The following is a 25,729-nucleotide window of genomic DNA, read 5'->3' as shown; positions in this document are numbered from 1 at the left end:
AGGGGCGGGAGTCAGGCTGCACGCACATGGAGCCCTGAGCACCCCTCCCCACATCCTGGTGGCCCTCCCCTTCCCGCCGTGATGTGCCCCCCGCCGGCTCCTGGCTCCCCACCTCCTGCCTCCGTCCTTGGCTGTTTCTGGCCTCGCATATACGTTGGTTGGGCCTCCAGAACCCCTTTTCTGTCTTTGACCTTTGATCCCTTAGGCCCATGACACCTCTTCACCCTCACGGTGACTGCATCAGCCCTTCCCTGCACTCCAGCTGGCTTGGCCTCTGGAGAAGGGGAAACGGACAAAAACCAATGGTTACAAATTGATATAGGAGGTGGGGTGCTGTACTGAGTACTTTATATCAATTAACTCGCTGAATCCTCACCACCACCCTGCGATGCAAATACTGCCCTTGTTTTATGGAGGAGGCATCTGAAGTACAGCGGGATGTAGTAATTTGCCCAGGGTTGAGAAATGTCTCCAGTAGGACTTGAACCCAGGCAGTCTGGCTGAATCAGTCTTCTCGGTATAACCTTAGTAACTGCCATTTGCTGACCAACTACTATGTGCGGGGCTGGGTGCTTGACAACTGTGGAGTCCCTTCCCCTTCACGATGACCCTATGGGTTTGAGATCATCACCTGCATGCAGCTGAGCTCGGGGGCCCCCCCGATTCTCCATTGAGACGGGGCTGGTGGGATGGGTGAGAGCTATGACTCTCTTTCTTCCTTGCACATATTGCTGTGACCACCAACACCAGGCAATTTATATATATTGTTTCTAATCCACGGAGCATCTTCATTTTGCAAATGTGAACTGAGGCCTTTATGCCCTGGGAGTGATTCCCCCAGGCTGGGAGGCAGCGGCGCGCGCGGGTTCCAGTCTAGCGCCCTCTAATGATAACAGTTGTGTACTACACACACGATTTCCTCCGGGTACCAAGCCTTCCCTTCATGGCGGCTCTGTACTGTTGTGTAGGTTGTGTACGTCCCAACTACAGAATGGTGCTTCTTGGGGTCGTGCAGGACACAACTATGCAGGGTGGTCCTGTGTCCTTTGATGTGGAATTGGGTTGGAGAAAAGTATATCTCTCCACGCAGACCTCAGTGACCTCTCAGGCAGGCAGGGATAAGCCTTGGCCATATTAACAGTCCTTCTATACAGCTGGAGGTGGGGACTGACTGGAGCGCACAGAGAAAGTACTCAGAGACCAGGTCCAAATGAAGGACTTCCTGGGGTGGTGTCCTTGGTACTAGGCCTCTGAGACCTGAGCATCAACTTGGCAGGATGAGTCTTGGTCAGGAGCGGCCTTCTTCCTGTGTATGGAACAAGGTGGGGTACAAGTGGATAGATATGTAAAGAAATTAATAAGAGCTGCTTGAAAAGGAGGGAGGCAGGTGGGTTGGCACGGCTGGTGGCAGGCGTGGAGTGCTAGCCAGAGTTCAGACTTCACTCACATCGCAGTAAGAGCCCTGGAGGTGTCTGCACAGAACTGGGTTCCAGCGAGACGAAAAGGAGTCTTGTGGGGGGAGGAGGAGGGGGAGGCTGGAGACCGGCTGGAGACTGCAGTAGTCCAAGCAGGAGGTGATGGAGACCAGAGTTGGGTGGGGGCGGGGGAGGCCTAGGGAGGCAGGGCCATGGTAAAGAGGCGGGGCCACACAGGAGAGGCGCTGCTGATTGGATGTGGGAGCAGCGAGTGGGAAGAGCCAGATCTGCGAGAACAGAGAAGCATCTCTAATTGTGCCAGTTTGCCAACGGGAGTGAGATGTGGATTAGTGACGGCCAATTTTTCTCTTCTCCAACCTCAAACTGAACCACCAAGACAGCCCAGAAGAAGAATTGAAGGTCCCCCTCCACCATTCTTCCCAATCCCCGCAAGGGTGGCGGGATTGAAAATCTTTACAAGGGATAAACACTGATGCAGCACTGTCCACGCTGGCCCCTCTCCGGATGGGTGGGTAATTAGTACCGGCTTCCCCTCCTTGTTTGCCTATATAGAGCCAATAACTCCCATCTAGTTTTCCTCCCATGCTCGGAGCCTCTGGGAAAATCCTGTCTGCCTGGGTTCAAATCCTGGCAGGGCTACTTCCTAGCTGTGTGACCTTGAGCAGGTCACTTAAGATCTCTGAGGCTCAGTTTTCCCATTAGTAAGTTGGGGAATAATGATCGCACCGCCTCATTCCCAGGGTCGTGGGAATGAATCAATGCACATGTAGAGCTTAGAACAGTGCCTGGCATATAATAGAACCTCAATGAATGTCAGCTATTATAATAATAATTATTGGGAGTAAATGATTGGCCCACAACTGCTGGTGGTTGGGCTGATAGTTTTCTTCATTAATTCATTGAACATATATTTATGGCAACGTAATATGTGCTGAGGATACAACAGTGAGCAAAGCAAACCAACCCCTGCCCTCAGTTAACCAGTTGGTTAATGCCTCCGGCGAGAGCAGCTCTGAGCAGACCTCACAACCTCCCTGGACCTTGGTTTCTCCATCTCTGTCATGAGCAGCTCTCCTTGCTCCCCTATGTACTGACAGGCATGGAGATCTGGGACAGAGGACTTCCTAAGACTCAGCTGTCCCATTGTGGCACAAGCCTTCTCCTCTAGGGAGGGAGCACCCTGTGGCTAGAAGTAATAAAACACTGAGCATCCTTGAAGGTCCCTCTCTACCCTGAAATGTTAAGGACATTCAAGACTGTATTATTCCATGACTGAAATGACAAATTCAGGTGCGTACGCAGAACTTCTGAAGTTCTTAAATTCAAGATAATAACTGTGGCCACAAGGTGGCACCACCACCCAGGCCCAGTCTTGAAAAGTTATTTTTTTGAATTTTGTTTTATTATTTTATACAGCAGGTTCTTATTAGTTATCCATTTTATACATGTTAGTGTATACATGTCAATCCCAATCTCCCACTTCATCACACCACCTCCCCCCCACGCACCCCCGCCACTTTCCCCTCCTTGGTGTCCATACGTTTGTTCTCTACATCTGTGTCTCTATTTCTGCCCTGCAAACCAGTTCATCTGTACCATTTTTCTAGGTTCCACATATATGCGTTAACATACGGTATTTGTTTTTCTCTTTCTGACTTAACTTCACTCTGTATGACAGTCTCTACATCCATCCACGCCTCTACAAATGACCCAATTTCATTCATTTTTATGGTTGAGTAATATTCCATTGTATATATATACCACATCTTCTTTATCCATTCATCTGTCGATGGGCATTCAGGTTGCTTCCATGTCCTGGCTATTGTAAATAGTGCTGCAATGAACATTGGGGTGCATGTGTCTTTTTGAATTATGGTTTTTTCTGGGTATATGCCCAGGAGTGGGATTGCTGGGTCATATGGTAATTCTATTTTTAGTTTTTTAAGGAACCTCCATACTGTTCCCCATAGTGGCTGTATTAATTTACATTCCCACCAACAGTGTAAGAGGGTTCCCTTTTCTCCAACACCCTCTCCAGCATTTGTTGTTTGTAGATTTTCTGTTGATGCCCATTCTAACCGGTGTACCTCATTGTAGTTTTGATTTGCATTTCTCTAATAATTAGTGATGTTGAACAGCCTTTCATGTGCTTCTTGGCCATCTGTATGTCTTCTTTGGAGAAGTGTCTATTTAGGTGTTCTGCCCAATTTTGGATTGGGTTGTTTGTTTTTTTAATATTGAGCTGCATGAGCTGTTTATATATTTTGGAGCTTAATCCTTTGTCCGTTGATTCGTTTGCAAACATTTTCTCCCAGTCTGAGGGTTGTCTTTTCGTCTTGTTTATGGTTTCCTTTGCTGTGCAAAAGCTTTTAAGTTTCATTAGGTCCCATTTGTTTATGTTTGTTTTTATTTCCATTACTCTAGGAGGTGGATCAAAAAAGATCTTGCTGTGATTTATGTCAAAGAGTGTTCTGCCTATGTTTTCCTCTAAGAGTTTTATAGTGTCTGGTCTTACATTTAGGTCTCTAATCCATTTTGAGTTTATTTTTGTGTATGGTGTTAGGGAGTGTTCTAATTTCATTCTTTTACATGTAGCTGTCCAGTTCTCCCAGCACCACTTATTGAAGAGACTGTCTTTTCTCCATTGGATATCCTTGCCTCCTTTGTCCTAGGTTAGGTGACCATAGGTGTGTGGGTTTATCTCTGGGCTTTCTATCCTCTACCATTGGTCTATATTTCTGTTTTTGTGCCAATACCATATTGTCTTGATTACTGTAGCTTTGTAGTATAGTCTTAAGTCTGGGAGCCTGATTCCTCCAGCTCTGTTTTTTTTCCCTCAAGAATGCTTTGGCTATTTGGGGTCTTTTGTGTCTCCATACAAATTTTAAGATTTTTTGTTCTAGTTCTGTAAAAAATGCCATTGGTAATTTGATAGGGATTGCACTGAATCTGTAGATTGCTTTGGGTAGTATAGTCATTTTCACAATATTGATTCTTCCAATCCAAGAACATGGTATATCTCTCCACCTGTTTGTATCATCTTTAATTTCTTTCATCAGTGTCTTATAGTTTTCTGTGTACAGGTCTTTTGTCTCCCTAGGTAGGTTTATTCCTAGGTATTTTATTCTTTTAGTTGCAATGGTAAATGGGAGTGTTTGGTGTTGATTATAGCAAAGTACAGCTCATAATATAACAAGCATTTGTTAATCTATCAAAAAGAATGAACTATTGCTAACTTTTTTGGTCATGTTTTCTTTAGTTTTTTTTTTGGCCACGACGTGAGGCTTGCTGGGATCTTGGATCCCCAACCAGGGATCGAACCCAGCCCCAGAAGTGAAAGTGCCGAGTCCTAACCACTGGACTGCCAGGGAATTCCCTAGATTTAAAAAAAATTATTCTATTCTATTCTATTTAATTTTATTATTGAAGTGTAGTTGATTTACAATGCTGTGCCAATCTCTGCTGTACAGCAAAGTGATTCAGTTATACACATATAGACATTCTTTTTTATATTCTTTTCCATCATGGTTTATCACAGGATATTGAATATAGTTCCCTGTGCTATACATTAGGGCCTTGTTGTTTATCCATTCTAAATGTAATAGTTTGCATCTACCAACCCCAAACTCCCAGTCCATCCCTCTCCCTCCCCCTAGTTTTTTGTGTTTTAAATAAAGGAATCAAACTGAAAGAGCTAAAGCAGAGGGACTAATATTCTATTTCACTATATACTTTTAATTTTCACAAAGCTAAAATTTATCGGCCACCTCCTCTGTGCAAAATGGTTTAAATACTCACCTCATGTATATCTCCACTACCCCAGTTTCATAGCAGCAGAGAAATGAAGAGGCTTTGCCAAGGTCACAGAGCAAGTAGCAGAATCAGGATTATAAACCCAGGTCACTGGGCTCCAAAGTGTGTTCCACACAGCACTTCTCAGTTTGCTGTTGCTCACATCAAAAATCCCTGGGCTGAAGGAGTTACTGAAGAGCTGAATGCATTCCCGTTGTACAGATGGGAACATTGAGGCCAATAGCCAGCATTGACACAGCACTGTAAAATTTACAGGTGACACCAACAACCCTGTAAGTGGGTGCTGCATTGTTCTGCTAGTTATTGCAGAGGAGAAAACAGTGGCCCAAGGAGATGGAGTCGCCAACCCTAAGTCCACAGAGCTGGTTAGCAGTGGAGCTGGGATCCCAAGTCTGGTCTTTCTGGTTCTCTGCCCAGTGGTTGGTATCCTGATCCTTGAGGCACGACAGAAATTGTCACAGTGGTGCAGGTGGCATTGGGAGGGAGAACAGTCCTCCTCCCGCTGCATAGACCCATCTGCAGGCAGGGCTGGGATTCTGGGTGCCAAATAGTGGTTTGGGGGGAGCATGGGGGTGTGCAAGGTCTTGAAGATTCTCTGCCTTGGACATCATTGGGCAGACCCGAGTTTCAGTTCCACTTGATCACTAGCTGCTGGTGACCTTGAGTGAGGCCCTTGGCCTCTCTGAGCCCCAGTTTAACACCTACCTCTTAGCGTTATTGTATTGGTAGGAATAGCATAATAAAGTTCCTGGAATACCGCAGGAACCTTAAACATGGGGGGTAATATTTTCCTGCTCCTGTGGAGGGGAAAAGACCCCGTTCTACCCTAGATTCCCTTTACATTCCTCTCCATTTCCTTTTTTTCTATAGCAATTATCACTCTATGACTACTTTAAACGTTTATTATGCTTATTATTGTATGTCTCCTTCCGATAGACTGTAAGTTCAATGAAGTTGGATCTTTGTTTTGGTTACTGTAGTGTCCAGATTGGGCAAAACAGTGCCTGACACCTCGTAGGTGCTCAGTATAAATGTTTGTTGAATCCACGATATCAAACTGTGACATGTCAGGTAGAGACCCTTCTTAGTTCTGGTTGGGGGTGGGTGGAATACACAGCAGCGTTGCACAGGGTGTGCCCCGCCCCACCCCTCTACCTGCAGTGACTCCACCCCACCTGGCCAGGGGATTCCCCAATCTGTTCCCACTCTTGGGTAGACTGGGAGTGCCAACACCTCGGGATCTTCATCCTTAGAGCCTGGAGCTGTCAGGGGGCAGGATGGTTTCTGCTCGGAAGGATTGTGAGGGGGAGGTAGCCATCTGTTTAAAGGTTTGAAGGAAGTATTATATAGGCTATGGCATATTATATACAATAGATATATGTACGTGTGTGTAGTATTATATATGTGTACATAGATGTCAAGCGATCTGCCCAATACCTCCCAGCGGGCTCCCCCTGGTAGTGGGTAGGCAGCCCCACAATGGGGAGCAGCCCTGGGTGAAGGCTGGCCACAGCCTCCTCCTCCGAGATCCTCCTGTGCCCCGTGTGGGTGGGGAGGGGCATGCGGGGGGTGGAGGCTGCTAGAGCTGGGAGGCGACCTGGCGCAGCCGGAGTGCTCGGGTCATCCCTCTGCAGAACTGGGGGTACCAGGAACCCCGCCCGCCTGCGAGTCCTGGGCTCAGCTCTCCCCGCCCACCGCGGGGCTGGGCGCAGGCTCCGCGGCGCGGGGACCGCGCGCTTCTGGAAGCAGCCACCGCTCTTCCGTGTGCGCGGCCCCTCGCGGAGTCTCCCAGTCCCTGGGCGCCTGCCCGGCCCGCGGCCGCTTTTTCCTCTCCTGGCCCCGCGGCTCCTGCCGCAGTCGCCGGCGGCGGAGCAGCGCTCAGCGCCCCAGGTACCGAGCGCGGGAGGGAGCGGGGCCGGCGACCCGCGGCCGGGCGGAGAAGGGGCGGAGGCGCGTCCGCGGCTCCTTCTCTCTCCCTGCGGGCCGACCCGGCATCCTCCCTCTCGCCGCGGGGACCGTGTCCGCCCGAGCCCGGGGTGCCTCTGCGCTGGCTCTGAGACCTGCCTTCCCCGCCGGGGGCTTTGCTCTGGCCCGTGGACCCCCCCACCCTGCGACCCCCAGCACCACGGCTCCCCACCTGGCGCACCCCCCACTACGCCCACCTGCCGCGGGGCGGCCTGGATAGCGCCCACTCGCCCTGGGTTCCCACCTCCCTGGGTCCCTGCCCTCGACTCATCTTACCGCCCGTCCCCTCTAGGGGCTCTGCTCCCACCCGGCCAAACGCTCCCAGAGTCAGCGTCCCGGTCCTCCTGACTTTCGGCCCGCTCCTTCTGGAGGGCTCAGCTCATCAGGTGCCTCCTCCCAGACTTCTTACCGCTTTGCTCCAGGTGTCCCTACATCACACCCGAGGGAGCCCAAAGGCCTCCTCTCCATCCTCCTCGGGTTGCTGCCCCTTGACCCAGAGCCCCATTCATACCTTCCCATCTGCGGCCCCGGGGGGTGGTCTGTTCTCACCGACTACGCCCATCCAGCCTCTGCACCTGCGGGTCCCTCTCTCCGTCTTCCCGCCCACCCTACCTCGTCCTCCGGACCCCTTTCGGGCCTCACGTCCTCGCCCTCCGCCCTCATGGTCCCAGAGCAGGGCCCCGCCAACAACAGCACCCTGGACTGGGAGTCGGGGCCGCCATCGGAGCCGGGGGGCAGCGGCTGGGTGGCGGCCGCGCTGTGTGTGGTCATCACGCTGACGGCGGCGGCTAACTCGCTGCTCATCGCGCTTATCTGCACGCAGCCCACGCTGCGCAACACGTCCAACTTCTTCCTGGTGTCGCTCTTCACGTCGGACCTGATGGTGGGGCTGGTGGTGATGCCGCCGGCCATGCTGAATGCGTTGTACGGGCGCTGGGTGCTGGCGCGGGGCCTCTGCCTGCTCTGGGCCGCCTTCGACGTGATGTGCTGCAGCGCCTCCATCCTCAACCTCTGCCTGATCAGCCTGGACCGCTACCTGCTCATCCTCTCGCCGCTGCGCTACAAGCTGCGCATGACGCCCCCGCGCGCTCTGGCACTGGTCCTGAGCGCCTGGGGCCTGGCCGCGCTCGCCTCCTTCCTGCCCCTGCTGCTGGGATGGCACGAGTTGGGCCGCGCGCGGGCGCCCGCCCCGGGCCAGTGCCGCCTGCTGGCCAGCCTGCCCTTCGTCCTGGTGGCGTCGGGCCTCACCTTCTTCCTGCCCTCGGGCGCCATCTGCTTCACCTACTGCAGGATCCTGCTGGCCGCCCGCAAGCAGGCCGTGCAGGTGGCCTCCCTCACCACCGGCATGGCCGTCCAGGCCTTGGAGACGCTGCAGGTACCCGGGGCGCGCAGGGAGACCCGGGTTTGTGGGATGGAGAAGAATGAGCAGCCATTGGGTGCCCACTAGGCATCCGCCATGTAATATACAATTGCTGACGACCTCCGATTGGTCATTCCCAGTTCCCACCTTTCTTCTGAACTCCAGACTCAATGTCCAGCTGTCCACAGGACGCTCCAGGATGTGGGGCAGTCTTCTCGAAGGTAACATGTGCAACAGGGAATTCAGGGGGTCCCACCTCTCCCCACCTGCTCGTCCCCCCGTCGTCCCCATCGTGGCAAATGGCACCATCATGGCATCGCACGCCAGAAACTTAGGAACAATTTCTCTCCCTCATGCTCATGGGATTCATCTGCAAGGCCTGTTGGTGCTGCCTCTAAACATGTGTCACCTCCAATGCCACCTTCCTGATCCAAGCCACCATTGCTTCTTACCTGGGAGCCTTTGATAGTCTCCTGCTCGCTCCTCCTGCCTCCACGCCAGACCCCCTCCTATCCATTTTCTGCACAAACAAAAGCAGAAGCGTGATCACCTCACTCCCTTGCTACAAACCCTTCAGTGGCTCCCCATTGCTCTCAAGATAAAAGGGGAGACCTGTGTCAGGATCTGGCCTCGGGATCCAGTCCTGACCACCTCTCCAGCTGCACCTCTTCCCCTCCCCGCCCCTTTCTCTGCAGCAGTCCTGTGGCCCTTCTGACACTCCTAGTAGGCACCAGACTGACTCTGTGCCCAGGTCTTTGCACTGGCTGTGCCCTCTGCCTGGAATGTTCTTCCCCTGGAGCCGCCCTTGCCTGACTGAGACTCTTCTTCAGCTCACACGTCACCCCTTCCCAGAGGCCCTCCCTGACCACACTGTCTGCAGACCTCCCTGCCCTCCCCCACCCTTTTATTCTTGATCCCGATACCCAGTTTATTTGTTGATCTGTTCATTGTCTGTCTCCCCCACTGGAGTGTAAGCTCCCACGAGGGCTGGGTGTATCTGAGTGAGTTTTGATCTCCACTGTGCATAGTAGGTGTTCACTGGTTACCTGTGAACGGGGTCGGCGCTCTTTGCTCAAGGTCTGCAGTGCCTAGAGTGGAGTGGGTCACACGGTGCCCGAGTCCTATTGTTCACGCCAAGGGATGGGACTTTAGACTGACCAGGCCTGAGCCCTAGAGAATTAGGTCACAGGCCCCCAAGAAGATCTCAGATGGGCTCTCCAGTGTCATCTTGGTGTAGCCTCAGGTGGAGGAGGTGCCTGCAGGATGGGAGGTACCTTGGGTGGGGGGGTCACTGGATAGATGGGGGCTGAGAGGCTATCACCCTGGTCGGCAGCCCCCCCAGAGCGGCTTACCCGTGTCATCCCAGCAGTGACGCCCATCAAGTAGGAGGACAGGGTCTTGGGTGGACAGGAGGTCCTGGCTGCGGCCCTGCTCTCTCCCCCATCTGTACTCACTGGAGAACGTTCTTGAGTCTCAGCAGGTGGCTGTGACCCTGACTCGGTTCTGCAGCTGTAGGGCAGCTGCCCTGGGCCATCCGTCCTCTCTCCTTGGGTTCTTGTAAAGGAGCGTTTCCCAGACGTCAGGCGTTTGAGAACTGCCTTGTGGTATCTGCCTTGCTACCCCTCCACCCACCCTCGCACAAGCCTCAAGCCTCTTCATCCGTATGTCCTTAGCATTTCCTTGGAGACGTCTCATTTATCTTTTTACTTACATGAACTTATTTAGAAAGAAAACTCCTTTTCTCTTCCGGAAATGGACAGTCAGTATCCTGGCCATAAATGGAAGGTGATCACGAACACAACCTCACCGAGGCTGCAGGAGCACCAGCAGTGTTACTAAAGCCCAGCTTGGATGTGGCTGGAGATGCTGAGCCTGAGGCCGGCTTTCTCTCTGTTAGACGTTGGAGGGATGTTAAAGACACAGTACCATTCACACGAGACTTTCTCTTGACGTAACCGGAAGAGCTGGGAGGGAAATGTAAAGGCCTATGTTATAAAATAACTCAGTTATTTTATAGGGTGTCCATTTACCACCCAAGGGTATCTCCAATTCTCACACTCTGGGGAGCGCTGCCCCAGTGACTAAGGAGGTGAGAAGTTGGCCGGCCTCGGTCTGGATTCTCGGTTCCAGCAGTGTCTGTGATGCATAGATTTTCTTTCCATGAAGCTAACTGGCCAGGATTGTACCTGAGACTGTGGCCTCAGCACCTGGGCAGGTGTCCCCCGAATGCTAACAGCTGCAGCTCCACAGCCTTTGAGCGCTCTCTAACTGCCGGGCACTGAGCTGAGTGAATCCCCCGAACACCCAACGGGACAAGTAATCATCATCCCTGTTTGACATCTGGGGAAACCGAGGGCAGGTGACGCCCAGGGTTGCACAGCTGGTTAGTGAGGTTCCAGCTCAGGTCTGGCTGATGCCAACGCCTGGATCTGAGCGTCGTGCTGCCTGTGGACAGTGATACGCTCTTAAAACATTGACCTCAGGGGCGCCACCTGGTGTGAGACCCTCCACGCCACCGGCTGTGCCTTTTCAGTCTCCTCTACTGGGTCCTCCTGCTCCTCCACCATCCGAGGCATCCCCCGGCCTCAGTCCTCTGACCTCCTTGCTCTTTTCCCACATTCACTCAGTGAGCTGGTCTCGTGCCATGACCAGAAGTACCACCTACACACTGATGACTTCCAGCCTGGGCCACTTACTTACCACTGCCCGCAACAGAACTCCGGATTTTCCAGGCTCCAGACATCGTTCCTCCCTTGTCTTCCTCATGTCGACTAACTGATATGAGTTGCTCAGGCCAGGAACCTTGGAGGCAGCCTGGATGCCTCTCTTTTTCTCACACTGCACACCCAGCGTGCTTTCTGCTTTCAAGACACTTCTCACGTCTCTGTTGCCTCCCTTGGTCCCCTGGGCTTCTGATGCCTGGGTTATTGCAGTGATCACCCACTGGCTTCCTAAGCCCATCCTTGCTCCCTTCTGATCTTACACAGCAGCTGCAGCGATCCCTTTAAAATGCAGGTCCTGGGAATTCCCTGGTGGTCCAGTGGTTAGGACTTGTCACGTTCACTGCAAGCTGTGAGGTATGGCCAAAAAAAAAAAAAAAAAAAAAAAATGCAGGCCCTGTTATGTCACTCCTCTGCTCCTTCTCTGGCCTCCTTTCCTTCCACCACCCTCCACACTCCTTCTATTTCAGTTCCCCTGGCCCCCTTGTTATTCCTTGAGCATACCAAGCACACTTCTGCCTCAGGACTTTTGCACTTGCTGCTCCCCCTGCCTGAAGTGCCGTTTCCTCACATCTCCGCAGGGTTCTCCCCCTAACTTCCATCACTTTCTTCTGGCCTCTGCTTGGCTGTCTTCCCTAATCCCTTCGTCAAGAGTAGTAACGGCCATACTTGTCCAGATCCCATCCAGTCCTAATTTCCTAAGTTATTCTCAGCAACAAATACCACCGCCTGACATATTATGTACTTTCCCATTTACTGTTTGACTGTTTATTTCCTCCTACTAGAATGTAAGTTCTATGAGGGTGAGGACTTGTCTCGGTTGCTATGTTCCCAGAACTTAGAACAGTGCCTGGCATGTCATGAGTGGTCAGTGCACGGTGATGAGAGAAATGAAATGAACAACAGTGCTTCACAGAGCCAGGGATTCAATCCCAACTCACATCTCTTCCTTTTCTCCCACTTTTAGAAGCAGTTCTTGTAGCTGATGAATCCTGCACTTTTTAGTACATTGATTCACTTCCTTGGTACCGTGTTGAGTACCTCCCTTGTGCTGTGGTTGCAGGGATGAGTGGGTCTGAGAAGATCCTGCCCTGTTGGAATCTACTTTCTAGCTGGAGAGCGAGACACTGATCACGAAACCCTATCATGATGAGGGCTCTGGAGCTTAGAAGAAGGGTGCCTCCGCCAGTAAACATTCAGGGTCTATTACTCCCTGTGCATATGTTTGCAAACTAAAGCAAGGAAGTCACGAAACCAAAGGCTGGGAGGAGTCTTCACGGGTCATTTAGCTGTGGCAGAATGACCCGCAGTATCTCAAGCCAGAAATGTGTTTGTGCAAATTCTTCCTACTTTCTGGAAAGCCTTTTCTCTTTATTTGAATGAGACAGTGTCAGACTCTCCCATTGCCCTTGCTTCCAAACCCACTCAGATCCTAAGCGAGCCTCCTGCAGGGCAAGTTTCCTCATTGCCTGGAGAATTGCCTGCGTTTGGGGAATTTGCTTCTGGGATGCTGCCTCTGCTCTGGCCTCCTGGATTGTGACCCACTTACCCCACCCAAGCTGGCCTGCCCCAGAGTCCAGCAGCATCCAGCCTGGGGACGGAGGCGTTCTCAGTGCCTGGACCTAAAGGAACTGATGAGAATGAACAGAACTTGGGGGTGTGTTAGGCCCCTTTCCTCCTCTTTCCAGCCCCACTGAACCCTTAGCTCCTTCTCCGATCCAGCCTCTAGCTTCCCCACAGAGGGGAGGGGGCTGGGCACCTGTCCCTGGAGTCCTGGCTCTTCAGGGGTTTCGGACAAGGGAGCTGAGCTGGCTGGAGCATCTTTCTATGCCTCTGTCCACCACATCTGCCTATTGATGTGAATGGCCTTTTAAAAAGCCACTGGTTGGCTCAGCGGTTTCAGTCAGGTCTTCCCAGCCCCAGGGGCTGCAAGAAAGAGTTCTGCTTAGAGGCCAGGCAGGGCATATGGGCTGGGGTTGGAGAGAAGGGTGTGAGAGGTGGTGGTGGTGCCAGAGTGAGATGCCGCCAGGACAGGAGTGTGTGTGTGTGTGTGTGTGTGTGTGTGTGTGTGTGAAAGGTGGGTACCCATGTGGGGATGGGACGCATCCTTGGGGGATTCCAGAGGGACCAGTGTGGGCGCTCAGCCTGCTGGGAAGCAGCAGTGGGAGGCTCAGCTGGGAGTTCCTGCGTTCTTAGTCTCTTTCTCTCTCTGCCAGAATTCCTGTGTCTCTGTGGTCAAAACCCTTTCCCTATCCTCTTCCTCTGCACCGCATCTTTTCCCCTTCTCTATCCCCCCTCCCTCCGTTCTAGCTCACCCCTCTCTTCCTTCTGCACCCCATATCTTCCTCTCTCCCTCAATTTCTCCTCCTTTTTCTCCTCCCCCAGCTTTTTCACGCTCCATCCCCCAGCTGTGCATCATTCTGTCCTAGTGATCCATCTTCCCTCCCATCTCTGCTTCCTCCTCAGAGGAGGCTGTGATCACAGAAATATCTTGGAGGGGGAGGAGGGGGCTGAGTGGGAGGCAGAGGAGCAGAGGAGCAGAGCCGAGCATGACAGCCTTTGCTGCTGCTCAGAACGAGGTTGCCTGGTGCAGCTGGGGCAGGGCACAGGAGCTTGTGTGTCTGGCTGAGCACGGGTTCAAATCCTACCTCTTTCCCGTCGCAGCTGGATGACTTTGGATGAGTCACTCACCTCCGTCTATCTCAGGGGTAATGCTATTTATCATGTGAGGCTGTTTGAAGAATCAATGAGATGATATATATAAACCTGGCGCACAGTAGGTGCTTGACAAATGTTAATTCCTATCCTTTCCTCTTGATGGTAAAAATGCACGGTTCTGGGGAGCTCCCCCCTTTGAGATTTTCTAGGGGGAAAAATCACCCTCGCTGCCGTCAGCAGCCTCATCACCATTATGAAGGAGCCGAGGTGAACACAAATAATGATAAACAACAAGGTAACAATCACACGGTACTTACTGTGTGCCAGGCTCTGTTCAAGTAACTTTCTATTATCTTATTTAACCCTTACTACAACCCCTACGAGGTAGATGCCATTGTAATTGCCATTTTACAGATGAGAAAGCTGAGGCATAGCGAGGTAAAGTACCTTGCTTAAGTTCACTCAGCTAGTGAGTAACAGAGCCATGGTTTAAACCAGGCAGTCTGGCTCCAGGGCCTATCCTATTACCCTCACACTATGATTAGTTGATCGTACAAATTTGAAATTACACGAGGGAATACATAAGTACACTTTAAAATGAAAATTCATCCATAACGATAAAATAAAAGACCTCTCTGACCTCATCCAATCACCTCCCACTCCTATGTCTCTCAATGTCTTTCCGGTTCTTTTTCTGTGTGTTTCCATATTTGTTTATGTACCTAAAGAAACTTAGTGCTTTGCTTTGTGTATTTTTTTGAACAGAGGGAATCATGCTGTATCTCTTGTTTGTACAACTTGCCGTTATCACTTGATAATGCGTCGTGGAGATCCTTCCATTCGATCAATTCATTCTTTTAAACATCTGTGTTGCATTCTATAGTGGTAATGTACCAGGGTTTATTTAACCACTCTCCTTTTGATGGACTTTTGGGCTGTTTCCAATTTTTTTCCTATCACGAAGGGTGCTGTGGTACACACTCTTGTCCAAGCCAAGTGTAGAGACACAGGTACGGGTTTTTATGGACATAAGGATCTGTAAGCGGACTTGCCTCCTGGAAGGGCACTGCCAAATTGTCCTCCAGTAGCTGCCCTCTGACAGTGACAGATGCCACAGACATGTATAAGGGACATGCAAACAACAGAACGTGCCACGGGGCCATGAGGTGGCTACGGGGCAGAGAGAAGTGGGAAGGATGAGGCTGGCCTCAGCCAGAACCCAGGGTGTGGCCTGGCGGTTGCCACTGGCTTCTGCTCCATGAGGGACTCTCAGTGACAGTGGTGGGGTTTTACTTGGGGATGCCATCCTCCAAAACGGAAACGGCCTGGTGAAGTGCAGTTTCTGGAGCCAGAGATGACTTTGATTCCTAACTCAGCACTTGTCTGCTGTGTGGCTCCTGGGAAGTTATTTTGCCTCTCTGAACCTCATCTGCAAGATGGAGATTATAATACCTTCCTCCCATAAAGACTCAGTGGCAGAATGAACATCGGCTGCTGATGCGTAGTAAGTGCTCAGTAAGTGGAGATGATCATTTGGGGTCACTGGTACTTTTATTTGAGGCTTTGTACTGGCGTGATGTGACCTTGGGAAGGTTCCCCCACCAGCTCTGAGCCTCAATTCCTTCTCTCTTCCCTCTTGCTTGTGTTCTTGGGTCAACTTTTTGGGGAGGAGAGGAGAAAGAGAAGTACGGGTTTGTTCCTAGGAAGACTAGAGAGGGACTCTCAGATCATGGTTAGTCCTTCTGGATCATCCTCCCCTGATGGCTGCCCCCCAAATGTCTCCCTGAGTACCTTGCTACCCTAGTGCCCTAGAGCTCTAGCAAGATCACAGCTGTCTTTTGCCCCCTCCCCAGGTCTCCAGGGGCCAGGGGATACCCGTGTAGCTAGGGCTTTCTGGAGACGGTGTCTCCCTCTTCCCCATATGTCTGTCCCCACTGGTGGCAGCAATTCAAAGTCATGGCAGATCCTAGGAGATTCTTTTGGGGAAGCAGGAGCCTCTCCCTCCAGGTTGAACAGGTTGGCCCACGGGAGCCATACAGAGTTCACTCTGGAGAAGAGAAAATGAGAAGGAGAGAGAAAAGCAGATCCTCTTTTTCTTCCTTGCTGTAGCATAGCGGCTCAGAGCATTTGTCCTGACATCTGTGCTGCTTTGGAAAGCTCAAGCTGCTGGCAGAAAAACAGGGCTCCCGAAGGTGCTAAAAACTCCCCCAGCCTCATACTCATGCTGCTGACTCGACATCGGGGCTGCTGTGTATTTACACTCACTCTGTGTCAGGCACTGTGCATGCACGTATATCCACAGGTTCAAAGCAACTCCGTAAGGTGAGTATTTTCTCCCATTTTACACATGTGGAAACAGAGACTGTCAAGATCACAGGGCGAGTAAGTGGTAGAGGCATGATTTGAAGCCAGATCACTTGTCTTAAAACAAGCTCTTGCCTCTGCATAATGTTGCCCCACCAGGACAGAGGGGAGAAATCAAGGGCCTTTTTTAGGCTGCTCTGGGTGTCTTTGATATTTGTCTAACCAAATTTCACTTGGAGAAACACATCGAAGGGTGGGAGTTGCAGTGTGCCTGTCTCCCCTCTCCTGCCACTGCCATTCCAGACCCTATAGAAAGATATTGTAGGGATGCAGCTGGGGTTTCAGCACCATGGACAGTAACCAAGCCTGGCTACACTGAGGAGGCGGGGAGAGAAAAAGGGCTGGGAGGGGGATGGGGTAGGGGGTTCGGCTTTGGTGCTCGAAGGGCTGACACAACTTGCCTTTGCCTCCTCCACCCCATTTTCATCTGTGAAGGTTGCCTGGGAATCTGGTTCCCTTCCTGCCTCCTTCTCTTTCATCTTCCCATACCCAGACTATCTTTGGTTGCCTCAAGAGCTAAGCTGGGCTCTCATGCAGTTTAGGAAATGTTGGGGGGAAACCCCTGGCTTTCAAAGTCCAGGTATATTCCCAGGCAGCCCACATGCCCCTTCATAATTCAATAAATTGTGCGCACCTCTGCATACCAGTATTTACTTAAAAATTGTCAATATAGGTGGCTCTTGTCTTGTGGAAAGCTGATATATGAAAATCCAAATTGATTACAATACATGGTTCAGAGGAGGGCTTCACATTCCAGCTTTCATGGACCCCTAGGAGTTTCATGGATGGACTTCACAGTGGTCTCTGAACCCTCTGGACATGAGGGAACTTTTTTCTGTGTGTGTGTGTATTTATAAAATTTTATGAGCCTTTTGTTTTCTGAGGAGTGGTTTTGTAGATTTCATTAGAGTCTCAATGGACTCACAAAGTTGAAAAAATTAAGAGAACCTCTGGGCTAATGGGTCATCTGGGATCAGAGAGCCTTTTGAACGTTTTGGGACGCCTGCGCTCCCACTTGTAAAGTCACATTCCAACCCCTCGCGCCGTGCTCCCCACGGAGCGGCTCCTAGCTTTTTCCTCCTCCTCTCCCCTGGTTCCCGCTCACGGAGTCCACGTGTGCGAATGGAGATGTCTGTCACCCCACAGTGAAACCTGGGTGTAAAATGCCAAGATTGCTTGCATCCCTAGTAATTTATACAGATTTAATTGTGCGCGTTTGTTTTGGGCACATATTTTCAAAAATGCACTTTATTTTGTGGAGTCTGAGAGTAGTGGTGCAGACAAAACCATCACTCCAACATATGAAGAGAATCCGTAGGCAAAGAGATTGCCAAGCCCTGGACAGCAACTGTCCTCTTCTGTCAAGTACTGTTCAATTGCAGCTAATTCTTGTAGTGCCAAAGTGCAGGGCAGGACAACACTGCCCCAAACACAAATCCAACAGTTCAGAAGACCCACACGCCTTGCAAAGGACAACATTTGACACTGGCCAACACACATGACCATGAGCCCCAGCACCTAGGAAATCTCACTGTACTCTCTAGAGCTCCTCGTGAAGCGCTGGGTCAGGGTCATAGCTCGGGGCAGGACCAGGACCAAGGCTCTGTCTACTTCTGGAATCAGGGCTCAGTCTGGTCCGGGGTTGAGGCTCAGTTTGAGATGTTGTTTATGTAGGGCTCAGCCTACGGTGGGCATCAGGGGTTCAGGGCCGTGAGTAGGGCTTAGCTTATTGCTGATGTCAGGGCTCAGTCTGAAGCCAAGATCAAGGTTCAGTCGGGAGTCAGGGTCAGGCCTCAGTCTAGGACTACAACTGGAGCTCATTCAAGGGTCAGGGCTCAGTTTAATACTGGTACTAGGGCTCAGTCTAGAATTAGGAGGAAGGCTCAGTCTGTGGCTGGGAATAGGGTCAGACTGGGGCGCATTCTTCACTAAATCACGTGGCTTTCCTTTCCTCAGGTGCCCAGGACCCCGTGCCCCAGGGTGGAGTCGGCTGACGGCGGGCGTCTAGCCACCAAGCACAGCAGGAAGGCCTTGAAGGCCAGCCTGACACTGGGCATCCTGCTGGGCATGTTCTTTGTGACCTGGCTGCCCTTCTTTGTGGTCAACATAGCCCAGGTAATGCTACCACAAGGGGCAGGTGAGTCCATGCCTGGTTGGGGAGGCCCTGAGCCCCACCCCTGCCCAGACCCGGGGAGGGAGGAGGGCGGGCTGCCCCTCCATGTGTTTATGTGTCTGTCCCATCCGTGCTGGGTGGGGTGGCCTGCGTCCCTCCTCCAGGACCAGGCATGACGTGCCCCATCCCTCCAGGCCGTGTGCGACTGCATCTCCCCGGGGCTCTTTGATGTCCTCACATGGCTGGGTTACTGCAACAGCACCATGAACCCCATCATCTACCCGCTCTTCATGCGGGACTTCAAGCGGGCCCTGGGCAGGTTCCTGCCGTGTCCCCACTGCCCCCGGGAGCGCCAGCCCAGTCTTGCCTCGCCCTCCGTGCGTACCTCTCACAGCGGCCCACGGCCGGGCCTGAGCCTGCAGCACGTGCTGCCACTGCCCCTGCTGCCGAACTCGGACTCGGACTCGGACCCGGGCTCGGGGGGCTCCTCAGGCCTGCAACTCACGGCCCAGCTGCTGCTGCCTGGAGAGGCCACCCGGGACCCCCCGCCGCCTGCCGGGACCACTACCGCAGTCAGCTTCTTCAACGGTGATCCTGCGGAGCCTGAGCTGCAGCTGCCTCCGCTTGGTACCCCGAGGAACTGACACAGGCTTGGAGAGCTGGACCGGATGGGACCAAGTCCCTGAGGCCCTGGACCAGCTCTTGGCTAAAACCAGGATGCTACAGGTCTCCCGGGAGCCCGCTGAGCTCCAGGGGGCTGCACGGAGCCAGCTCCCCGTGCCCACTCCAGGCCTCCTACCTGGAGGGCTAGTTGCTGGCTCGGTACAGTTTTCTCCAGGATGCCCCACTATTGAGTGTAACTTGTGGATGTGTGTAGAGCAAGGCTGGGGGACTCCAGGGAGTGGGGTAAGGACCTCTTGGCCCAGATTAGGATGAAGACAACCGGTTCCTTTGCACGTTTCTGTCAGACTGCGTGGGAGGGACACCTCTGTCTGCAGAGGCAGCTTGGCGCTGGGCCAAATTCCTCGGTCCTCTAAGTGTGGTCCGTGGGCCACCGCATCAGCTCCCGGGAGCCTGTTAGAAACGCACACCTCTGCCCCACCCCGACCTGGTGTTCAGCGGGTGGGTCCTGCGCACGTTATGGTTTGAGACGTGCTGGTTAAAGGTGACCTTTAACCCCGAGGATGGTTTGCTAGACCATTTTTGGACCAGTCAGGTTCTCAGGATACACCTGCCCGCGCACAAAGCATCTGAGGCTGGGAGTCAGGCAGGCCTACATGTGAACCTCTGCTTCACCACTTACCAGTCCTCGTACAAGTTCCTTAACCCCTCTGAGGCTGGGAGGCAGGCAGGCCTACATGTGAACCTCTGCTTCACCACCTACCAGTCCTCGTGCAAGTTACTTAACCCCTCTGAGCCTATTACTCCACGTGCAAAATGGGAGTAACGACGCCTGCTTCACAGGGTGTCTCGAGCGTTAGGATACTGCACACAGAATGCCCGGCACTCGGCAGGTGGATGGCTGGTGGTCCCTGCTGTTACAGCTCCTGGCCATCCAGCCCCCTGGCCTCTGGCTGAGGGCTAGGAAGGGCTCGTTGTTCCCACTGTTCTTCCACCTTCCTCCTCGTCTTCAGCCCCGGCCCAGGTCCCACAGCCTGGCTCGCTCTGGAAGCTGGGTAGGGCCCCCACCCCAGCTCCCAGGCGGCTGCACTGCGTCTCCTGGAGCCGAAGGGAGAGCTGGTGGCTTCTGCTCAGCACCAGGAATGGTGTTCCTCTAGCCTGGACTTCCTTGGGCCTAGAAGGGAACCAGCTGGTGGGGACAGAACCAGCCCTTGCCCACCTCCTTCTGGCCTTCCCAGGACTCAGAGGGAGTGGCGGCCATCGGGTCAGCAGAGTTGTAGAGCTGCCCCTGGTGTGGGCTGGTGCCCTCGGGCAGGCAGGTGGACCCTGGCACAGGGGCCTGCTTTTTTCTGACGGGGGAACTCTTGGTTCCCAAAGCTTACCGACTTTAGGCTTCTTTTTAGTCAGAGCTTTTTCTTACTCTGCTTCCCACCTCCAAGTTCCATCCACGCAAACTCCCAGGGGCCTCCACTGGCGGCCTGGAGCTCTCCTTGGTGCTGAGTAGACTCAATTCTGGCCATGCCGCTGGCTGTAGGGGGGCCCTGGTGCTTACTGGGGCTCCCCCTCTACCCCCAGGCCTGCCCCAGTGGACTCCCAATAAACACTAGCTGAGGCGGTGACCGTGGTGTGAACTGAATTCAGGCTGTAGAAGCAGCTGGTGACGTGGGAGGAGACTCTGGGTGCAGGTGTCCTGGGTTCTGGTCCGGACTCTGCCCTGAATTCGCTTTGGGACCTCAGCAACGTCATTTCCTCTCTCGGGGCCTCAGTTTTCCATGGGTGACATGAGCTGTTTGGATCAACAGCAGTAGGAGTTCTGTAAATAGTTTTTGAAACAAATACACGTACCCCTGAGGACCAGTTTGGTTCCAACACTCTAATTCCCCTGCCTCTCCCCACTCCTCGCTGCCTCCCCTGAGCTTGTCAATATTTTCTCTGCCGGGGCCTTGCACGATGTGGGGGGGGGGGATTATCTCTGGTCCGCTCATTCAGAGACAGTGGGAGGACCAAAGGGGATGGTTCCAGGGATGCAGATCCAGTGGCTAAGAGCCTGGGCTCTAGAGGCCGACTGACTGGAGCTTGAGACTGACCAGCTGTGTGATCTTGGGTAGCTTACCTAACCTCTCTGGGTCTGCAAGTGAAAATGAAGATAATAATAGAACCTACCTCATAGGGTTGTTGTGAGGGTCAACTGAGACAATGCAGGTAAGCACCCTGTACACAGTAAATACCTAATAAATGGTAGCTGTTATTATTATTTATTGTTAGAATCATCACACCTCTGTTTCTGCTATAGGAAATCCTTTCCCCATCTAATTCATTCTCGTCACAGGCCCTGTCCACACTGCCTGCTGATCCAGCATTTTTCACCACGTTCTGTAACAGTTATATCCAGGGCCACTACGTGGCATAACTTTGGGGGGCGCCCTTCACATCACGTCTTTAGGATGCTGCCCCTGTAGTTGTGCGGTGCACAGCCTGTACGGCTGCATGTGGCAGACCTCATCGGATCTCCCAAAAGCAGAGAGAATAAGCTGCCTGTCCCACTTGTCCCTGCTCTGTAGGTGTGGCAGTGGTGCCTGTGGGCGAATGGGTCGGCAGACACCAGGCTTGTGAGGCTGGGGAGCGTGGCTGGGTGGGAGCCTCAGGCTCCACAGAGCTCCTGAGCCCCCTGATGGGCAACCAGACCCTACAGCTCTGACCCGCAGCACAGGAGGCCCACGGCTGGTCTAGTCCTGGGGCTCTACACTGTGCTTGGTTGACTCTGCAGAGCTCTAGCCTTGCTTCCTTGGGGAGGGGATGGTGTCTTCTTACAATCCCCCTCCTTCCAGTACCAACGTCTTCAACTTAGGAAAGACAGTGGTGGAAATTCTGCATCTCCAGAGCTCACGTGAGGGACCCGGTGGAGTGGGGTAAGAGAGCACTGCATATAGAAATCTGGGAGAATGACTCTTCCGGGGTCAGTCCAGCCCTGGGCAGGACCCCTGTGTCTCGCTGGTACAGTCGGGGCAGCCCAGTGGGTTGGGGCCCACGCCATGGCTGCAGACAGGGGGGCTCTCAGCAGGGCTGGCAGCAGCAGGAAGAGAGGCCCCTTCAGACTGGTTCAGTCTCACTGGCACTTGGGCTTGGCTGGGGTCAAGAGATGTGGCTGCGCTGGGGGTGTCTCCCAAGGGGGATGTGGGACCTTGGGTTTGCCCATCCTGGTTGGCGGTCTTATCCGATGAGGAGGGCGCTGCTGCCTGGCGAGGCTCCTCTTGCGGCAGGCTGCCTGGGGCCAGCAAGAGCCCCTTCTCGTCCCAGCCTGGCTTGGTGTGGATGCCCACGGCCTTCAGGATGACGTCCATCTGCTTGGCGTAGTCCAAGTGGCCGCTGACCTGCAGGAGGACAGTGAGTGAGGACCACGGGTGGTGGGCAGACCCCAGTCCTCCCCAGGGCTCCTGGGCCTCTCCCTCCGCATCTTCACCAACCAGTCACCAATGCCATGACTCCAACCCTCAATGATTCTCAAGTCCAGAGTGGGTGGGAAGCCTCTGGGTTCAAAGCTGCTCTAAAATTTCTTAAATAAAGACGAAGGAAGCTTCTCTACAGAATCTGGGTCCTCTGGGGGCAGGAAAGATCCTCCTGTTATAGCTGGAGTGGAAGTTCCTGTTCTCCGCCTGCAGCTTTAGGCTACAGTGGAAGGGCTCTGTGGATCACCAGCTGTGGGACCTTGGGCCAGCCCCTGTATGCCTCTGACCTCCACGTGCCTCAGCTGTAAAATGGGGACAGTAAGAGTGGTTACATCAGAGGGTTGCTGCGAGGGTTCCTCCAGGAAGAAGCCCCCAAATCTGAAACAGAACTATGGCTAGAAAGATTGCCAGGTACTTTCCACGATCCCCTCTCCCCCTTTCCCTTAGTCATAAGAACTCCAGTTTATAGCTGGGTACGTTCTCCAGCCTCCCTTGTTGCTAAGTGTACTACGGTGATGAGTTCTGGCCAATGAGATGAAGCAGCAGTGTTATGCGGCGCTCCTTGGAATTCTCTTTAAAAGGGGGAGTGCTTTGCTTTTCCCCCTAGTTCCTCTTTCTTGCTGGCTGGAATTCAGACAGGATGGCCAGAGCTGTGGCAGCCACCATGAGCCATGAGTTGGCTCGCTAAGGATGGCAGAATAGCAAGACAGGGAATTTCGGCCCCTGAAAGCTATGGAGCCACCAGCCCTGAACTGCCTCTTCTAGCCTTTGCCTATGGGACAGCATCACCTCTTGTGTGTTTAAGCCACTTCATCTGGGCCTTTATTATGGATGGAACCTTCACTAAGACAAGGGTCAAGAACTCAGAAGTGCCCACCCCCTTCTTGAGAGAAGAGAGACTCCCCTATTTTTGTGTTGGCATATATCAGCGACTGAAAAATAGGGGTGTGATTGGAGTGCCCAATGCCTAACTGTGAAAATGGACAATGGTCGACACACAGTAGGTCCTTAATACCTTGTAGGAAATGAGTTTATTGAATATACTCCTTTGACAGGTACTGGCTGCTAATTGGAGGTGAAGAAATTGAGGCAGAGAGGTAAAGTGACCTGCCCAAGGTCACCCAGGTGTCAGAGCTGGGGTCTGAATCCAGGCCTGTTCACTTCATAGAAAATCAGGTGTGTGGTGGGGAAGACTTTAAAAATCATTTTCATTTTACAGATGAGAAAAGAGAAACCCAGAGAGGGGTGGTGGTTTAGCTTAACGACACACAGCACTTGAGACACTGAGAGCAGAGGCTGCTTCGCTCAAATCTCCTCCCTGAGATGGAGCCTTGCACTCTCCCCAGCCAGCCTAGGGTGCCTGCTTTAGTGCCAAAGGCAAGCACAAGACAGAACAGTCCTTCAAGGCTGAAGAGGAAGGTTTTTGTCTAAAAAGGAGACAGGAAAGCACGGGGGAGGCTTGTGCTGGGGGAGCTTAGGAAGCAACACAAAGGCTCGGCTGGTAACACCTGCATTTCCATTCGAATCACAAATCACACCGGGTTATTCCAATGACTTTGCAAGAACACAAAAGACAATTCCCTGTACAGTTTTGTTATTTTCTCATAACCTGCTTACTTCTTGTTCTTTTCTTTACAACCACTTTTAAAGAGTGTTCAGTGAAAACACACACATGTATACACACAGAAGAGGCTTTTCAGATCCCTGGGTTCAGGGTGGAGGTCAAGGTAGGGCAGCATCTTTCCATAGCGGGTGGACATTAGTGGCTGCATGGCGCTAGAAAGAACGTAAGTTTGGAATCAGAGACACGGGGGCTCCAGACTTGGCTCTGTCTCTTTCTAGTAACTGGGTGAGTCTGTACAACGTCCTGAGACCCAGTTTCCCTGTCTGTAAAATGAGGATCATGACACCTCATACCTTGAATGTCTGCTATGAGAGCTCCAAGGGCCTGGGACTTTGTGGGAACTGTTCTGTTCCATATATGACCCCAAACACTTTTATAGGGACATTACACAATTAGGGTTAGTGATACCCATCACATGGGGTTGGTGGGAAGAAATAATACAAACCACAAGGCACAGCACCTGGTACACAGTAGGTGCTCCATAAATATGAGTTCCTTTTAATTTAATTTTCTTGGAAGGAGGGATAGAAGGTAGGGAGTGAGCTAGGCAGATCCATTCAGGAACCCAAAACGGCTGCTGAAGCTCCAGCCATCACATCTGAATTCGGGCCAGCAGTAACCTAGACCCACAGGGACAAACAAGGATGACCTCCCTATACCTTTTTAATGTTGGTGAAGGGCTGGTACTCGGGCTGGGTGGAGGCAGGCAGGACAGGAAGGGAGGGAGGTGTTTATGGCTACTTGCTACAGCTGATTCCAGATGGAAATTCCACTGTGCAGCTGCCCTAGAATGCAGAGCTCTGGACCTTCTTGGCTACAAGTTGGTCCAGGTCTCAGTCAAGCCTCGTCCCTGATCTGCCAATTCTGCAAAGACCCAGAGGCAGAACTGGCTGGCAGAGTTCCAATTGCACAGGTAGCCAGAGGGATGGGAGAGCAGGAGTGAAGTGGATGGGAAAAGAATCCCTTCTGAGCAGTGGAACATTCTGGTGCGGCTGACGCTGGATAAAGATTTCAGCCCAAGACCACCTCCCTGGCTGTCTAGACTGAAATCTGCCACCTGTCCGGATATGCTGGATGTCCCTGGTGCTGAGAAGCCTCCCTGACCTTCCCACGCTGGTTACGGACCCTTCCTGGGGCTCCCCTGCAACAGCACTCACTACACACCATCGTCTTCATCTGCTTGCCTCTGTCTGTGTTCTGATAGACCGTGTGAGCTGAGGAGGTGCACACCTCTAACTTACCTCTGCTCCCCACATACAGCCCTGTACGCTGTGGGTGCTCAGGGTAACCAGATCCACACAGGATGAATGGGCCTCAGCGCTTCTGGTTTCCTGCCTTGCAAGACACCTTGACTTACCCAAACCAAAGCTGCTGCCACCTGTCTCTGCCTGGTCAACAATTCCCAAGCCTATCAGGCCCCCTGGGGTTCCTTTACCTCTTGGGTCTCAGTTTCCTCCTCTGTAAAATGGGGCTAATAAAGATACGTACACCATACACCATGTGGGCTGGTTGTGAGGATTCAACGAGATAATACACGTCACAGGCTTATTGGCCTAGAGTTGGAGGTCACTGACTGGAAGCCACAGAGGTGCGTGAATGCAGACAGTGT

The 25,729-nt window shown here is 52.6% G+C and overlaps 2 protein-coding genes across 6 annotated transcripts in view; one reads left to right on the top strand and one right to left on the bottom strand.

The window, feature by feature from the left end:
- Positions 1-69: 69 nt before the first annotated feature.
- Positions 70-21,290, top strand: HTR6 (5-hydroxytryptamine receptor 6). The gene is made up of 3 exons (XM_004272481.3): positions 70-8,589; positions 18,273-18,431; positions 18,624-21,290. Exons 1-3 carry the CDS (start codon positions 7,876-7,878, stop codon positions 19,071-19,073), a joined length of 1,323 nt encoding a protein of 440 aa, XP_004272529.1. The 5' UTR covers positions 70-7,875; the 3' UTR covers positions 19,074-21,290.
- TMCO4 (transmembrane and coiled-coil domains 4) overlaps positions 21,287-25,729 on the bottom strand; it is a 77,650-nt gene continuing 73,207 nt past the window's right edge. For all 5 annotated transcript variants that reach the window (XM_049707297.1, XM_033433128.2, XM_004272580.4 and 2 more), the window contains one exon: positions 21,287-22,421. In XM_049707297.1, coding sequence (XP_049563254.1) covers positions 22,008-22,421 — 414 coding nt within the window. In that variant the 3' untranslated portion in view covers positions 21,287-22,007. The remainder of the gene's footprint in view (positions 22,422-25,729) is intronic.

This window comes from Orcinus orca, chromosome 1, assembly GCF_937001465.1.
Source record: "Orcinus orca chromosome 1, mOrcOrc1.1, whole genome shotgun sequence".
Lineage (NCBI taxonomy): Eukaryota > Metazoa > Chordata > Mammalia > Artiodactyla > Delphinidae > Orcinus > Orcinus orca.
Note: the sequence above shows the minus strand (reverse complement) of the source record. Positions and strands in the feature narration are given on the sequence as shown.

Bases quoted from the DNA above. Each gene is read 5' to 3' on its own strand.
- HTR6 (XM_004272481.3), top strand. From the start codon at position 7,876: ATGGTCCCAGAGCAGGGCCCCGCCAACAACAGCACCCTGGACTGGGAG. The intron at 8,590-18,272 runs GTACCCGGGGCG...TCCTTTCCTCAG, and splicing joins AGGCCTTGGAGACGCTGCAG to GTGCCCAGGACCCCGTGCCC. The intron at 18,432-18,623 runs GTAATGCTACCA...CCATCCCTCCAG, and splicing joins TTGTGGTCAACATAGCCCAG to GCCGTGTGCGACTGCATCTC.